At 69.5% G+C, this 16269-nt stretch overlaps 1 protein-coding gene across 1 annotated transcript; it reads left to right on the forward strand.

Annotated features, from left to right (window-relative positions):
* The first annotated feature begins 1221 nt into the window (after positions 1-1221).
* On the forward strand, positions 1222-16209 carry MAP7D1 (MAP7 domain containing 1). The gene is made up of 18 exons (XM_032710227.1): positions 1222-1628; positions 7616-8275; positions 8382-8450; positions 9035-9198; positions 9532-9646; positions 11420-11530; positions 12930-13052; positions 13182-13324; positions 13437-13570; positions 13662-13981; positions 14058-14232; positions 14298-14457; positions 14724-14828; positions 14931-14984; positions 15090-15147; positions 15238-15355; positions 15429-15619; positions 15694-16209. Exons 1-18 carry the CDS (start codon positions 1571-1573, stop codon positions 15702-15704), a joined length of 2769 nt encoding a protein of 922 aa, XP_032566118.1. The 5' UTR covers positions 1222-1570; the 3' UTR covers positions 15705-16209.
* Positions 16210-16269: the final 60 nt, after the last annotated feature.

Genomic DNA, 16269 nt, shown 5'->3' on the forward strand with positions numbered 1-16269 from the left:
AGGGACATGACCCTGCCAGGGAAAGGGGCCTTGGAAGCCACCTAAGGGCACCCTGGGAGCAGGTCATGGAGTGGCCCCAGCCCTGCTCTGCCAGGTCCTTTGTGTGCCATGGAAATAAGGGACCGTGGGGCTCCTGCAGCCCCTTGGAGGCTCAGCCACAGAGCTGTGAGAGTGGGGCTGTTCCCCTTCCCCATCCTGGGGTGTCCCCTGGGTTTGTGGGTTCACTGGGACACTGTACCCCTGTTCCCTGCCATCTCCCTGGGGTGCCCAGCTCCCAGAGCCAGGGCTTGGCCAGCAGCATTCCCCGGCAGGGAGTCAGCCAGCGGGTGAGGCTCTGGGAGTTTCAGGAAGCCTCTGCTCTGGCTGAGCTGGGTGAGAGGGCACAGGACTGGGGGCTGTGGGAAGGTGAGAAGACTTTGGAGTGATTTGGGGTGTAGAGTCACCCCTCCAGAATCACAGAGTGGGGCTACCCTGTCTGCTGAGGAGCTCCCTGTTTCTGAGTCAGGGGAATACTCTTCCAGAGGAAAGGGCTGGGATTTTGGGAAACCTGTTTGCCCGGTAGGTGAGGGAGGATGAGTGGCAGGGGATCTCCTGGCCTGTGGTGACATCATCCCCAAAACAGGCATCTCTGATGGGTGCTGCCTGCAGGAAACTGGCTCTGTTGATCCACACATCCCTGTGAACCCGGGCACTGTGTAGGATGCCCAGAGCACACTGGCCACGTGGTGGACAACGACATGTCCCTGGTTCCTGCTGCCCCTTCAGAGCCTGAAGCTGTGTTCCTCCCACTGCTGGTGCTGCCCACATACCCCCTCTCCCTGGCTGTGCCTCTGCCTGGGCAGGGACGGGGCAGCGTTCCCGGCCCATCCCCGCTCCTTGTGGGCCAGGAGGGGTTTCACTCTGAGCGGGGCTGAGCCGAGGCCGCTGCTCCTGCCCGGGGGGCGGGAGAGGCCTCTGTTCTCTGCCGGTTCCCGGGGCAGGGGGGATGCGGGGGGCAGCTGCGGGAGTGGGGGCAGCTGCTGGCGGTGACTAAGGCTCACGTGTGACGGGGAGGGGGAGCAGCAGCTCCAAGGCCTCTCGAGCAGCTGAGGTGGGGCTCGGGGACGGGAAATCGGTGTCCTTTTGGGGTGATTTGGGCTGGGGCAGCTGGTCCCGTTGGCGCTGGCTGTGCATCGTGGGGCTGCCCGGGGCGGGCGGTGGCTACTGCGGGGCCAGCGCTTCGCGGGTGACCGAAGCATCGTAAAATGTGTGTGCGAGCCCCAAAATCTGGGGGAGGCGGGGCTGGAGACGGGCGAGTTGCCGAGCAAAGCTGGGGGATGCTGTGCACGGCGGAGACCGGCGGCGGGGCAGGCCCGAGGCCGCGGTGACGGGCGCGGGGTCCCAGCCCCGGCTGCGGGAGGAGCGGCGCCGGGTCGGGGCTGCGGGGCCGCGCCTGGAGCCGGGGCGAGGCGGAGCATCCCCCGGCCGCTCCCCCCGGCCGGGGCCGCGGGGCCGGGGCGGGGAGCGCTGAGCGTCCTCCCCCGCGGGCCGGGGGGAGCGGGGCTGGGCCAGCCCCTGCGCCTGCCGCGCCATGGAGCGGAGCCGCGCCGGGCGGGAGCCGCAGCCCCGGCCCCAGCCCCAGCCCCTCGGTAAGGATCCGCGGCGGCACCGCCTCCGGTACCGGCTCCCGTGGGCGCCCGGGGCCCCCTCCCGCCCCGCGGGGCTGCGCGAAGCTGGGGTGCGGGATGCGGCCGGGGGGGTGCGCGATGCGGCCCGGGGGTGCGGGGTCCGCCGGGGGTGCGGGATGGGGCCGGCGGTGCCGGCGGGGATGCGGCGGCCGCCGGGCCCGCGGGATGCGTCGGAGCGGAGCGGGGCGGCGGCCCGGGGCGGCGGTGGAGGAGCCGCGGGGGGGAAAACGCACTGTCGGGGCCGGGGCGGCTTCCCGGGAGGGACAAAGCCCGGGCACGGCCCTTCCATCTTGGGGTGGGCCGTGGCGGCCCCGGCCCCGCCGCCGGGGGGGTGCGGGGGGGCTGCCCTTGGGGAGCCCCCGGCTCGTCCCCGCCGGCCGGTGGGCGATGCCCCCCGTGGGAGGCACCCGCTGCCCCCCGCCCGCCCGGGGCCGCCCCCGCCCCGCCGCGTGGACTCGGGGCTCGTCCCGGCAGGGCCGGTCCCGCTGCCCCGGGATGAACCGGGGAGGGCGGCGGCGGCGGGGCCGCGCTCGGGGCCGGGGCCGGGGCTGGCGCTGCCTCCCGGGGCTCCAGCGCAGCTCTCGCTGTGACTAAGCAGAGCTCCGCGGCCGAGCCGCTTCCCACCGCGGGAGGAAGAGCAGAGGCGGCTCCCCTCCCCCTCGGCCCCGGTGCTCCATCGCCCTCGGCCCTGGCCCGCGGAAAGGGAGGGATGGCGGGAGGAGCGGGATGGCTGCGGCTCCCGGCGATGCTGAAAACCGGAGACTCCTGCACCAACCGGCCGCCGGTCCCGGCATCGCTGCCCGAACGACGCGTCCTGCGCCAGACATGTTGTCTGAGCCCCGCTCGCCGCCTTCCCACCCGCCGTGCCCTGCCCGCTCGACGCGGCGCTGCCCCGGGACCAGGGCTGGCTGCTCCCGTCCATCCTGGTCCCCCCGCACACCCCCAGGGTGGGTCGCTGGCAGCTCTAGCGCGAGCAGAGGATGGTGCTAGAGCAGAACGGGCGGTTTTGCACCATGTCCTTCTTCAAGGACCATCCGTGACTCGTCCCATGTGGGTGACCCATGTGGCTGGGCAGCCCTGGCTGCTCCCTGTCTTGCCACCCAGTGCCCTGGCTCCCCTGGTGTGCCGTGTCCTGGCTGCCAGTGGGGACGGGATTTCACTCCCAGGACCGGGTCCCATCATGGTGTGGGGTAGCCAGTGGCACTGGAGGCCAAGAACTCACAAAGGGCATTGAGGGCAGGGTGTGACCCTGCGGAGCAGCCCAGGTGGGCAGTGGACACAGTGGGCAGAAGGACGAGGACCAAGGCAGGGAGGAGGCAGGGGTCTGTTCTTATCTAGATTTCCCCTGGCTTCTCCAACCCTTCTCCTGGCACGGTGGAGAGGGAGGGTGAGCTGGTTGCCCGCCAGCGCCTGTGTTTGGGAGCAGCTCGAGAGCTCTCCCAGTGCGGGAGCCACTCTGTGAAACCGTCAGAGCAACGTGATGCGACGTGCGGAGCAGTGATGTGACAGTCCCGTGGTACCATGTCCAAAATAGTTAGCACAGCTCTCGCTCCTCGGAGGGCTCCAAGCAGGGCAGGGCAGGGCAGCACCACGGGCAGCCTGCCGGGAGCGGAGCAGGATCCTGCACGGCCCAGCCCTGGTAGGTGCCGCATCTGCGTTGTGAGGCACAGGCCCTGTTTCTTGGGGGGTGCTGAGCACCTGCTCCCTGCAGGGCTGGATCCCATGCCCTGCCTTCCAGCCAGGTTTCTGTTTTCCCAAGGTGATGCTAGCAGACAGGTTCTCAGGACTGTGGCTGGGCCGGCTGCCCTCGGCACTGACGGTGCCACATGGGTCACCCCAAGGACGAGGGCACCTCCTGTCGCCACTGCTGCTGTGCCCAGATGGATGGTGGGCAGGTGTTCCTGCCCCTGCCCTCGGGCTGTTTGGGGCTGTGCTGTGACCACAGTCACAGTTTGCTCTGGGGGTGCCGGGGTGCAGCAGCGGCTCCAGCTCTTTTCTCCACGTGTATTTTAAACCCTGGAAACCCCCCAGCAGCTCTGGCTGTGCTCTGGCCACAAGATCCCAAGTTCCCCTTGTTGCTCTCCAGCTCGGCACGTCACCACCGGCTCGGCTGTGCTGCGGGAGCTCGGCAGCCTCTGCCACAGCCCAGGGGTTGGGGCAGTTCCCCCATGGCTGCTCCCCACACCTCCATCCCAGAGCCTGACAGGGCATGGGCCGGGGGAAGGAGGGCTGGATGCCCCTTCCTTCTGCCTGGCACCCACCACGGGCACCTGGCTGTGTCCTCCCAGCTGCCCTGCTGCCTGTACCTCTCCTACCCTGCTCCAGCCTGTCCCCAGAGGCCTGTCCCCGAAGCGACGCTGTGGGCAGTGGTGGGGCACTGCGGGCTGATGCTTGACCTGCCCTGGTGCTGCCGTCTGTGTTTCACTGGCTCCAAGCTGGCGGGGAGAGGAGCCAGCCTTGGGTGACAGTGCCCGTGTGCCCGGGGACAGGCTGCGGGTGACTGTCCCTTGGGGGACTGGGTGTCATTGCCGATGGCGGCTGCCAGGGTGGCACTGGCTGCCCCCGAGGTGGGGGCTGCTGGCATTGTCCGTGTCTCCCTGCCCGGGCGTGTGAGCCGGGACTGAGGGTGTGTGTCAGTGCTGTGCCTGCAGACAGGACATGCTGGGGACGTGTTGGGGATGTGCCAGGGACCTGCCAGGGACATGTTAAGGGCACTTGCTCACTGCCCTGTCATCCCGGTGTGAGGGGTGCTGTATCACAGGCAGCAGTCAGCCCTAAGGCACATCTGAGACAGGTTGAGGCAGGAGTGGGATAAGGGGCAGTGCCAGCACTTGGAGCACCCCCAGGGCGTGGAGCACCCCTGTGGTGTGCTCCACAGCACTCTGGTGGCCTCAGGTAGAGCAGACACCAGAACACAGAGAGCAATCCCTGCCCTGGGGCCACAGCTGCTTCCCTGCTTGGCACCGGGATGAGAGACCTTGGGACCCATCTTTTCTCTCCTCCAGGTGGCCATGGGGCTGCCATCGAGGTGGGGGAGGCAACTGGGCACGTGGGTGTCCCCGTGGGCAGGGGGGAGCAGCCCAGTGGGGCCAGCGGGTACTCTTGGGGCTCGAGGTCCCCTTGGGGTCGTGTCCCTGGGCACGGCAGGGACTGGTGCAATGGTCAGGGTAGCTGAGCACTGTGACACCAGCACCTCTGTGTGGCTTTGCAGGGGTCACCACTGACCCCCACTGCACCCACCAGCCCTGCTCTCCTCATGCCCCTGGGGCAGAGGCGTGCCCTGGCCGATGCCCCCCGCCCCGCTGGGTGCCACACGTGGAGCAGCCCGTGGCGGCCCCGGCTGTGGCTGTGCCGTGGAGCGGGGACACGAGGACATGGAGCTGGGGGGAGCTGAGGTGACACGAGGTGGGTGCCCCCCCGTCCTCATGGGCAGTGCCCCGCGGGGATGTGTGGCGGACGGTTAACGAGGGCCGCTGGTCCGAGCGGCGCCCGCGGGCCTCGATGTGCTCTCGCTTCACGGCACCGGGGATTTGCCTCCGCCTGGCTGAGCATCCCCGGCCATGTGCCGGCCGTGGGACCGCGCTGTGCCGGGCACGGCCCCGCTGGAGATGCCACCAGTGCTCGGTGGCACAAGCACTGGCACCAAAGGGACCTAGGGGAGGGGTCAGATGGGCTGAGCGCCGTGGTGTCGAGGGCAGCACCTCGCCCTGTGCCGGGCACGGCGCTGTCCCAGTGCCAGCAGCGGGACCGGTGCCGCCGTCCCAGTGGGGCCGGTGCCGCGCAGGCTCACCGGGACCGGGGGCTGCGGGGCGGCCGTGCCTGCGTGTCTGGGGGGCCGGGAGCTAATCCCTGTGGAATGCCCTGGCCGGGGGAGAGGGGACGCCCGCACTGGGCGCAGGCAGCGTTGGGTTTCAGGGCAGCTGCCGCGCTGGAGCAGCGACAGGGACAGATGGCAGCAGGGCTGGCCCAGCCCCGCGCTGGGGGTCTTGGCTGTGCCTGGGGGTCTTGGCCGTGCCCACTGCCCTGCCCTGGCCACGGGTGCTGCTGTCTCTCCAGCCACTGGGGCAGGACAGATCCTGCCCAGGGCTCTGTGCCGGGCTGTGTGGTGTGGCACGAGGCACCCACCAGTGCTCCCTGCACGTCCGGGGCTCCAGCAGGTATTTCTGTCTGCTTGAAGGATCAACCTGGTGCTTTTTGCTCAGCCCCACAGGCTGGCTGCCACCCCAGTGCTCCTGGGGTCGCCGCTCCCAGCTGGGACACAAGTGGTGCCACCCCAGGTACCATCCTGGGATCTGGCACCTGGGGGCTGCCAAGCCCCGCTGCCTGTGGGTGCCAAGCCCTGGGGGGAGAGGGCAGGGGACCCCCTCAGCTGCAGCCCCAGCACAGTCCCCCCCTGCATCAGAGCAATGGCTGCCCCGCAGGGCGCAGCACTGGGGACTTGGGATGTGCAGGATCGGGGCCAGGGGATGGGCTGGCTTCCTGCAGCAGAAAATACCCGGAAGGTCTGCGGGGGGGCCGGGGCTGGCTGTGTCCCCACAGAGCCCGGGCTGGGGGAACCCTGCTGGCACAGCCCCGGCCTGGGGAGCTGCAGCAGCACCTCAGCCCCTCCCATGGGACCTGTGGTGTGCCCATGCCTGAGCACAGGGGGGCTGACGGTGCCTCCCTGGGCAGCCTGGGCTGACCCTGGCTCATCTGGCACTGGCATGGGCTGGGTGAGGAGCTGTGGGGTGGGTGAGGAGCCATGGGGTGAGTGAGGAACCATGGGATGGGTGAGGAGCCATGGGGTGGTGAGGAGCTGTGGGGTGGGTGAGGAACCATGGGGTGGTGAGGAGCCGTGAGGTGGGTGAGGACGGCGCCGGCTGTGTTTGCAGAGCCCACACTTTGCCCCTCGCTGAGGGCTGTGGAGAGCTCTGCAAACACAGCTGAGCCAGTGTGTGACATCAGCCCACGGCGGGTGCTGGTCACTGGGGTCCTGCCATCCCACCCCCCAGAGCTGGGGGCTCACACTGCAGCAGTGCCAGTGGGGCTGGAGCTGGGTGTCCTGGGCTGGGTTGGGCATCATTCCAGGCAGGAGTGATGGCACTGCCCGCTGCGTGGGTGTTGGGGTTGGGACCCAGGCACGTGCTTGAAGGTTTGTTTGCAGAGGGCTGATAACTGATAACGGGGGGCTGGGGGAGCCACCACCGCTGTGGTTACCGTGGGCAGCTGTGACACATCCACTCCTGCAGAGGGCACGTGCCACGGCCTCACCGGGCGCTGTCACCGCCTTGGCACATGCAGCGGCTCCCTCGGGGTCCCCCAGGGCTGGCCAGGATGGGGGGCAATCCCCCCTCGGGGGCATAGAGTGGCCCTGTGCCGCCCCGGCCCCACACGGGGAGGGGGCTGCGCTGCTGCAGCCTCGTGTGCATTCCTGGGCCGTGAGTTCATGGCTGCGGGTCCAGAGGGGCCGTGGGACGGTGACGTCAGGGGCCCGCGCCCATCCTGCCTCCGCCGTGCTGCCAGGGCTGGCAGAAACCCCTCAATCCTCCTCCTCCGGGGAGAGCAGAGGGGTCCCCGTGCCTCTGGAGGGTCTCTGGCCCCACGTCCCCCCACGGCAGGGCCAAGTGGCAGCTGCCGGGGGATGAAGGGCAGCTTTGTCGTGGCAGTGCCTGGCAGAGCCCGGCCGGTCCCTCTGTGCATTGTGTGCCCAGCCCCTGGCACCCGCCCTGGGTGCCCCCCAGGATGGGGGCAGCAGCAGCAGCAGGGCTTAGGTGGGGGTCTCACTGCCTTCCAGAGGGGAGCCCAGGGACCAGCCCTAGCCCCTGTGGCCAGGGACAGCCTTGCTCCTGAGGACTGTGTTTGGGGAGGACAGGGCTGTGCCCCCCCAGCAGGCTCTGCCTGGGGAGGATGGTGCTGCCCCAGGCTCCCCCACTGAGAGACTGTTCTGTTCTGCTCTGCCCCTGTTGCAGGGAAGCCACCATCCCCGATGGGAGACAGCGTGGCCCCCCCTTCCTCGCCGCCCCCCTCGCCCGGGGATGCCCTGCAGAGAGAGCGCAGCCCCCCCCAGCGCGACCGGCCCGTCCCTCCAGACGTCGTCCCCTCCGAAAGGACCGTCCCGCCTGTCCCTGCAGCCATCACCCCCTCTGAAAAGACCGTCTTGCCCACCCCTGGAGCCGTGCCCCCCTCCCAGCAGCCCGTGTGCCCCCCAGCCGTGATGCCCCCCTGCGAGAGCAGCCCCCCGCAGCGTGACCGTCCTGTCCCTCCAGCCGTGACACCATCAGGACAGCCCGTGTCCCCCAGCCCTGTGGCCGTGGCCCCCTCAGCAGAGAGTGTCCCCCCCTGGCGTGACCAGGCCCCCCCGGGGCCCCCCAAGCCCCCTGGGACGGAGCACCCCAAAGCAGAGGCGTCACCCCACATCCCCGGGCAGCCGGGCCCCGTCCACGCTGCCGCCCCGCGCCCGGCGGAGACGGTGCCCCCCGGGAGCCAGACCCCAGCCCCAGCTGCCGGGGAAGGAGCTCCCCCAGATGCCAAGAGCCCCCCGGGTGCCACGGCCGGGCCCTCAAAGGATGTGACCCCCCGGAGTGACCGTCCCTCGCCATCTCCTGCCGCCAGCCCCCGGCCCAAGCAAGGTGGGTGCCAGTGGGGTTGGGGTGCTCTGGTGATGCTGCAACCCGCGGGCACTGCTCAATGCCCACGGGGGCCAGGCGATATCCTGACAGTGTCTCCCCACTGCAGATGCCCAGAAAGCCCAGGCGAGGCACAAGCAGGCGAAGGAACGGCGTGAGGAGCGGGCCAAGTACCTGGGTATGAGGCTGGGGAGCAGAGGGGGCTGCGGGGTGGGAGGGAAAATGGATGGGGGGAGGCAGGGGCTAAAGGAGCTTTGCCGGGCAATCCCATTAGCTGTGATGGGCTGAGCCCGAGCGGGCGCTGCAGTGCCGGCAGCTCTGCCTCCCATGCACGGCACTGACCCCCTGGCATGGCACTGACCCCCTGGCACACGGGTGCCCCCTGGTCTGTGCAGGTGCCACCAGCTCGGTGCCCAGCTCTGCCATGTGCAGGCAGCCCCAGGCAGCCCCAGGCAGCCCCACAGTGGCTCGGGGCACCGGGCGAGCGGGGCCCCCGCGCACGCATGGGGCCTCCTTGTCCCCGCGCTCTTTCCACCCTCATTCCCCCATTGTTCACCGCGCGGCTCGGCGGGCTCCCGGCGGGCTCCCGGCCTCCCTTTTGTCCTGGCCCAAACCCCTCCCTCGCTGGCCGGCCGGCCGCGATGCCGCCGCGTGCCCTGGCCACGGCCGCCCCACGGCCCCACGCCACCGGCTCGGGCACACGGCCCCGCCGCGGGGCTGCCCAGGGCTGTGCCTCGGGTGCGACCCCGCTGCCCCCCGCAGCTGCCAAGAGGGTGCTGTGGCTGGAGAAGGAGGAGAAGGCCCGGCTGCTGCGGGAGAAGCAGCTGGAGGAGCGGCGCAAACGGCTGGAGGAGCAGCGGCTGCGGGCGGAGAAGCGCCGGGCGGTCCTGGAGGAGCGGCAGAGACAGAAGCTGGAGAAGAACAAGGTGGGAATGGGGGTCACGGTGCAGCAGACAGGGGAGCTGGGGAGGCACATGGGATGTGATCCCTATGGAGTCCTTATGGCTCCGGCAGTGCTTTGGGAGATGCTTCGTTAGCCCTTTGGGAGCTGCCCCCTGTGGCTGTCCTCTGCTGTGCCCATCCTTCACGGTGCAAAGCCTCCGTGGTGCCCTGCTCCTTGGCACAGGTGCCCTGGCCAGGGTGGGTGTTGCTGCCCAGTTTCCCTCCGAGCACCCCATCGCTGCGATGGCCTCGTGCCGGGAGGCTCTGGCCGGTCCCAGCCCTGCTCCGGGCTCATCCCGTCCCTCTCCCTGGGGCAGGAGCGCTACGAGGCAGCGATCCAGCGGTCGGCCAAGAAGACGTGGGCAGAGATCCGGCAGCAGCGCTGGTCCTGGGCTGGGGCCCTGCACCACGGCTCCCCCGCACACAAGGACGGTGAGTGCCAGGCTGGGTGTGGGCACCAGGGACGCCGCGGCTCCGCCAGACCCTCACACCCAGCGCAGCCCCCCTGCAGTGGGGTCACACTGCCGTCACCCTGGGCTGTGCCAGGGACCCGCGGGGTCCCTTGGCTTTTCCCTGCTCTGGTGGGGATGGGTGTGAGCCGGAGGCCGTGCATCACGGTCCCTGCTCTTCTCAGGGATGTGTTGAGGGACAGCCCTGGCTGCCTCGGAATGCTGTGGCCGTGCCCCCAGTTCTCCAGCAGCTGTGGGGAGCCAGGCAGGGGCTGTGGAGCTGTGCAAGGCTTCTGCAGGCTCTGACTGGGGTCTGTGCTGTGGCGTGTCCCTTTGTGCCCCAGCTGGGTGGGGGCAGCGCTGGCCCCTCCAGCTCCAGTGACCGTGGGGGTGACCGTGGCCATGTGTGTGGCCGCAGAAGGTGGCCCCGCTCTTTAGGGGCTCCTTGGGGACACCCCGAGCAATAAGGCACCAGGGTTGGGCAGGTGGAGGTCTCCACTCGCCCCTGACTGCTGAGGGTACAGGGCTGTGCTGGCAGGTGCTGGCACTGTCCAGCAAGGATTGGTGACGGAGAGGGGAGTGCTGTGTCCCCAGGGTCTGTCTGCCCACCGTGGGGTGGCTGTGGTGGCCCTGGCTGTACCTGGTGGGGCTGTGTGCAGATGTTGTGTTCTTGGCTGTACCTGGCCAGGCTGTGTACAGGCACTGTGTGCCAGGCTCTGTGTACTGGCACCATGTGCCACGTGTGTGCAGGCGTGTGCCCGGCTGTAGCTGGCGGGGCTGTGTGTACAGGCACCATGTTCTGGGTACACCTGTCCAGGTGCCGTGTGTGGCACACTTGGGGACAGCCCCACATGTCTGTGGTGCAACACCCAGCAGGGTCTGGCAAGAGGACACCTTCCCCTGCCACCTCCTGCAGGGGTGCATTGCCAGAGCTGCTGCCAGCTCTGACTCACCCATGTCCCACCTCCACCAGCCCAGAGCTTCCCTGGCTGTTTTGTCCAGAGGAGCCTGGCCAGACTGGGGAGATCCCAGCACTCTGTGGAGGTGCTGCCAGCCACCAGCACCCTCTTGGCACTGCCATACGACCCAGCACCAGCGTGACGTTGTCTTGTGTCTGTCTGGACCTCACCCTGCTCCCCCAGGGTGGCTGCTTGCCAGCGCCGCCGAGGTCTCTGGTCACCCTGTTCCCAGGACTGTTTTTGGGGAGACTGTTGTAGCATGGTTCAGGAGCTGCCCTGCCTCCCCAAGGATGAGATCCCTGCATGATCCCAGCATGACCCTGTGGGGTTCAGACGCTGTCATGACAAATGCCAGTGCTGTGTGTCATGTCCCCAGACACCAGCGTCTCCTGCCATGTCCCTGGATTCCAGCATCTCCTGCCCCACTCTGTGCCGTGTCTCTGGATAAGAGCATCTCCTGCCCCACTCTGTGCCGTGTCCCTGGATTCCAGCATCTCCCCTGGCCCCACTCTGTGCCATGTCCCTGGACTCCAGCATCTCCTGCCCCACTCTGTGCTATGTTCCTGGACTCCAGCATCTCCCTTGGCCCCACTCTGTGCCATGTCCCTGGACTCCAGCATCTCCCCTGGCCCCACTCTGTGCCATGTCCCTGGACTCCAGCATCTCCCCTGGCCCCACTCTGTGCCGTGTCCTCCTGCTCCCACCCCAGTGCCCCGGCACAGCCGTGCATGCTGCATGCGGGGGGCCTGGCCCCGGCCCCGGGACCTTAATGCCCTTGTGTCTTTTCCCTCCTCCAGGTGCGAGCCGGTGCTCGGTGTCCGCTGTAAACCTCCCCAAACACGTCGACTCTATAATCAACAAGCGGCTCTCCAAATCCTCCGCCACCCTCTGGAACTCTCCCAGTAGAAGTAAGAGCCCTTTGCGTTTGCCCCAGCGCAGGGGGCACAGCCCAGTCCCCGCCCAGCGCTGGGGACCCCCAAGGCCAGGGTCCCCCGTCCCCAGGTGCCCGCGGAGAGAGGAGAAGCCGTTTGCTGTTGGCAGGAGGAGGCTGGAGCCGGCCGGCGGCTCCTTGAGGCTGCACAGGCTGGGAAAAGGAGGAGGAGGAGGAGGAGGAGCAGCTGGGTGCTGGCAGCCCCATGAGGCGCCAGGATGGGGATGGGAGCCTGGCTCCCTGCCCCAGGGCAGCTCTGGTGGGTGCAGGTGCAGCCACAGAGGGGCTGCCTGTCATTGACCCGCCTGAGGCCGGGCACAGGCTCCTGGGGCTGGTGCCACGGAGCGCCGTGGCCGTGGTGCTGCAAGGTCGTCCCGGCCCTGGGAGCGCTGCCCAAGGCCGCGGCTGTGCCGGAGGGATGTGTCCAGTGCCGGGGCTGTTGTGTTTCGGGGTTGCCTGGAGATGGGTGCCTTCCCGGCCGGGTATAAATAGCTGGAGCAGCTGAGGCGGGCGGTGGTGACGCAGCAGCTCCCACTGCCCCATGCTGGGGCTCGGCCCAGGGGCAGCACCCGGGGCTGCCGGCACTGCCCGGGCAGGAGCAGCATCTCCCTGGGCCGCTGCCAGACCTGCCACCCTGTCCCCCTGTGGCACCCCTGGCTCTGTGCTCTCCCCTCCCAGCAGCTGGTGCTGCTCCCGGCCTGACCTCTCGATGAGAGGGGTCCCATCTCCGTGGGTGCTTCCCGTGCGCCGTGGGTTGTTTGGTGCTGGTGACAGGCACTGGAGGGCAGCCAGGACAGCCCTGTGCCCAGCCGAGCCAGTAGTGTGGCTGGAGGTTCCTTGGGTGCCATGAGCCTGGCCTGGCACGCTCGGTGATGTGGTACAGCTCCCATGGGGTGAGGGCACACTGTGGTGTCCCCACGGCAGCTGGCACCATGCCAAGGCTTCGGTCACACAGGGCAGGGGCATGGGGGGTGCAAACCATCGCCGAGCACAAGGAGAGGGCACAGTGGAGGGGCTGGAGTCACCAGAGTGGCACGTGGTCCTGTGGGTGCGTGGTGACTGGGGTGTCTGCGGGACACAGGGGCACCATCGTCGTCCTGCCACAGCGCCGTCCCACGGATGCCCAGCTGCCCACACACGCTTGTGCCCACGTGGCCCCTCATCCTGCTCAGCTGTGTGAGGCTGTGGGGACCCTTCCAGCCATCTGGGGCCGTGGGGACCCCTCCCCAACACGGCCGAGCTCTGGGCACTCCTGGAACCACACATGTGCCCCAGCCTTGCCGCAGCCACACGGCCGTTCCCTCGCAGCGGAGGCTGTGGGGCTGGGATGGGGTCTGGGGGCTCAGGGTGCACTAATGGCCCCTCTCCCTCCCCAGACCGGAGCTTGCAGCTGAGCCCGTGGGAGAGCAGCATCGTGGACCGGCTGATGACACCCACCCTGTCCTTCCTGGCGCGCAGCCGGAGCGCCGTGACGCTGGCTGGGAACGGCAAGGAGCAGGGTGAGCACCGGAGGGGACAGGACATGCAGGTCCTGGCACAGACAGGGGAGTGGGACGAGGGAGCCTGGGGCCAGCGGGGAGCTGGTGTTGGTGCTGGCTCTGTCCTGACTGTGGTCACTCCTCCCCCAGTGCCCGTGTGCCCCCGCTCGGCCTCCGCCAGCCCCCTCAGCCCCTGCCACAACCACCGGCTGCCACACCGGTGCTGGGAGCGGCGGAAGGCGGCCACCGCCAGCCCCGACGTGACGCCGCGCCGCAGGACCGAGCCCTCGCCCGTGAGTGCCACCTCTGCGGGGACCTGGGGGGTCACGGGGGCTCAGCTCCCGGCTGAGCCGAGCACCTGGTGCTGACACGGTCTCTGTCTCTGTCTGTCCCTGTCTGGAACAGAAGAAGAAGGAGAAGAAGGAGAAGGACCGGGAGAACGCCAAGGAGCGCAGCGCCCTGTCCCGCGAGCGCAGCCTCAAGAAGCGGCAGTCGCTGCCGGCGGCACAGCCCCGGCTCCTGCCTGCGGCCGACAGCAGGTCGGGACCCCCCACCCAAGGCTACCCGGCCCCCTGACCCCCCCGGGGCCTCTCCCAGCCCCAGTAACACCATCTCCTGCTCCTTTTGCAGCCCGGGCCCCAAGAACCGTCCCTCGTCACCTGCCACCCCCAAGAATCGTCCCTCATCCCCTGCCACCCCCAAGAACCGTCCCTCGTCCCCTGCCACCCCCAAAGCCCGCCCAGCGTCCCCCAGCCTGGCCCTCGGCTCTCCCCACAAGCCCCCCCTGCCCCGCAGCGCCCACTCCTCCCCCAAGGTGCGGGCCAGGGCGCGGGAGGAGCGGGTGGAGCAGGAGAGCCCGGCAAAGGCACGGGAGAGGAAGGAGGAGGAGCGGGGCCCAGCGCCCCCAGCCCTTCCCGAGCCCCCCAAGGTGCCCGTGGAGCCATCAGCAGGTGGGTACGGGGGGGCCGTGGGGCGGCAGGGACAGGGGGGAACCAGAGCAGCCCTAACCCTGCTCGCACCCTGCAGCCACCCCAGCCCCTGCAGCCCCCGGCCCCGTGCCGGCCAGCCCCCCAGCCAGACCCCCGGCTGGCACCACGGACCGCGAGGAGGCCGCCCGGCTGCTGGCGGAGAAGCGGCGCCAGGCCCGGGAGCAGCGGGAGCGTGAGGAGCGGGAGCGCCGGGAGCAGGAGGAGCAGGAGAGGTGGGTGCTGCACCCCTGGCCCCTGCCCCGGCCCCCCTGCCGTGCTGAGGGCCCCCTTCCCGCAGGCAGGCGCAGGAGGAGCGGGCGGCCGAGGAGCAGAGCCGGAGGGAGGCCCTGGCACGGCGGAGGGACGAGGAGCGGCGGCTGCAGGAGGAGCGAGAGGCCCAGGAGGCCCAGGAGAGAGCCCGGGCCGAGCGGGAGGAGACGGAGCGGCTGCAGAGACAGGTCGGGGGGACAGAGTGGGGAGTGAGGGGCTGCAGGGGACAGGGAGGCAGGCAGGGATGGGGGGTAAAGGCAGGGATGGAGGGGGAAGGCAGGGATGCTCTTGTCTGGTTCCTTCTCCAGTGGGATGCAGGGGTGAGGACCAGCCCATCCCCTCAACGCCCAGGGTGGCAGCCTGTCCCCACTGTCCCTACCCTGTCCCCACTGTCCCTGCCCCTTCCCAGCCCTCCCTGCCCTGTCTCACCAGTCCCTGCCCTGCCCTGGCACAGAGGGAAGAGGCCGAGGCGAGGGCACGGGAAGAGGCCGAGCGGCAGCGCCTGGAGAGGGAGAAGCACTTCCAGCGTGAGGAGCAGGAGCGGCTGGAGAGGAAGAAGGTGAGGGCTGGGGGCCCCCCTGGGCACGGGGCACAGCAGGGCATTCCCTGGAGAGGGTCCTGCCTGGCACCAGGGCCGTGTGTGACCCTGCTGTGCCCGCAGCGCCTGGAGGAGATCATGAAGAGGACGCGCAAGTCGGACGCAGCAGATGCCAAGGTGGGGGCCTGTCCCCTGTCCCGAGGTGCTGGGGACACGGGGGTCTGTGCAGAGCCCCCCTGCCCACAGCCCCTGCTGCCCCTCACGGCCCTGCTGTCCCTGCAGAAGAAGGAGGACAAGAAGGTGGTGAACGGCAAAGCTGCCGAGCAGGAGGATGCCCCAGGTGCGTGGGCACCTCAGGGTGCCGGGGTCCTGCTCCCCCAGCCCCGCTGGGCCCAGGCCGGGGCTGAGCAGGGCTCTGTGACCCCCCCAGGCCGCGAGAAGCACCCGGGGCCGATCCCGAAGGCGGAGGAGCTCCCGGAGACGGAGCCGCCGAGCGCGGGGACACCGGGGGGCACGAAGGGCCTGGTGGGCGAGGGGCTGCAGCCGAGGTGAGCGCGGGGACGCCGGGGGGGCAGGGGGGCTGCGGGGCCCCGGGTGACCCCAGCCCTCCGTCCCCCACAGCGCCAAGGAGGCAGCAGCCCTGGTGAACGGCGTCCAGCCCGGCAAGCACGAGAACGGCTTCACGGGCACCGAGGGCCCCAAGGAGCTGCGGGACCTCCCCCACCACGGCGGCAGCCCCGGCAGCATCATCCCCTTCGGCGACAAGGAGCCCTTCCTCAAGCAGGCCGTGGTGAAGCCCCCGCAGGTGACAGGTGAGCGGCGGGAGGGTGGCGGGGGTCAGCGCTGTGCCCACCCGGGGCTCACCCCGCGCTCTCCCTGCCCATAGAGGTGCTGTGAGGGCTCGGCCGACACCCCCACGGGGCCACCGCCCGCGCCCTGAGCCCGCCTGGACCCGGAGCTGCCGTCACAGCACGACCCTCGCTGCTCCCCCGGGGGGCTGCGGGACCCCCCGGCGGGGACGCCTGGCTCCTCTCTCTCTGTCCTCGTTTTTATTTCGTTTTGTTGGTTTTTTATTTTTATTTTAAACATGCACCTTATCAGACTGACAGCCCACCCCCGCAGCCCACCGGAGCCGCCCCAGACGTGTGGTGTAATGATGTAGTTATTTAACTCGCTGGGTACAACGTCTGTGAATACTGTAAATAGAGCCGGCCGGGCGTGGGGATGCCCCGGGGGGAGCTCGGGGTGGGGGGGTCACAGCTCCCCATCCCCACGTGTGTCCCCCCCGCATGTCCGTGTGCCCGGTGCCCCCGGGCCCGGCCAGCACCACGCTGCTCTGTGCCCTTGTGACAGTGTTATTGCATCCAGACAACCTTTGCCAACAATAAAAGTGGACAATGCCCGTGTCGTGCCTCGTTGCGTCCGGGGAAGGGCAGGGCCGGGCTGGGCGCTCTCCGGGGCC

The sequence above is a fragment of the Chiroxiphia lanceolata genome, chromosome 24 (assembly GCF_009829145.1).
Source record: "Chiroxiphia lanceolata isolate bChiLan1 chromosome 24, bChiLan1.pri, whole genome shotgun sequence".
Lineage (NCBI taxonomy): Eukaryota > Metazoa > Chordata > Aves > Passeriformes > Pipridae > Chiroxiphia > Chiroxiphia lanceolata.

What these genes read in the sequence shown, in the direction of transcription:
- MAP7D1 (XM_032710227.1), top strand. Translation starts at nt 1,571, where the DNA reads ATGGAGCGGAGCCGCGCCGGGCGGGAGCCGCAGCCCCGGCCCCAGCCC. An exon ending in CAGCCCCCGGCCCAAGCAAG is followed by an intron (nt 8,276 to 8,381) that starts GTGGGTGCCAGT and finishes TCCCCACTGCAG; the next exon opens with ATGCCCAGAAAGCCCAGGCG. An exon ending in CGAGCAGGAGGATGCCCCAG is followed by an intron (nt 15,148 to 15,237) that starts GTGCGTGGGCAC and finishes TGACCCCCCCAG; the next exon opens with GCCGCGAGAAGCACCCGGGG.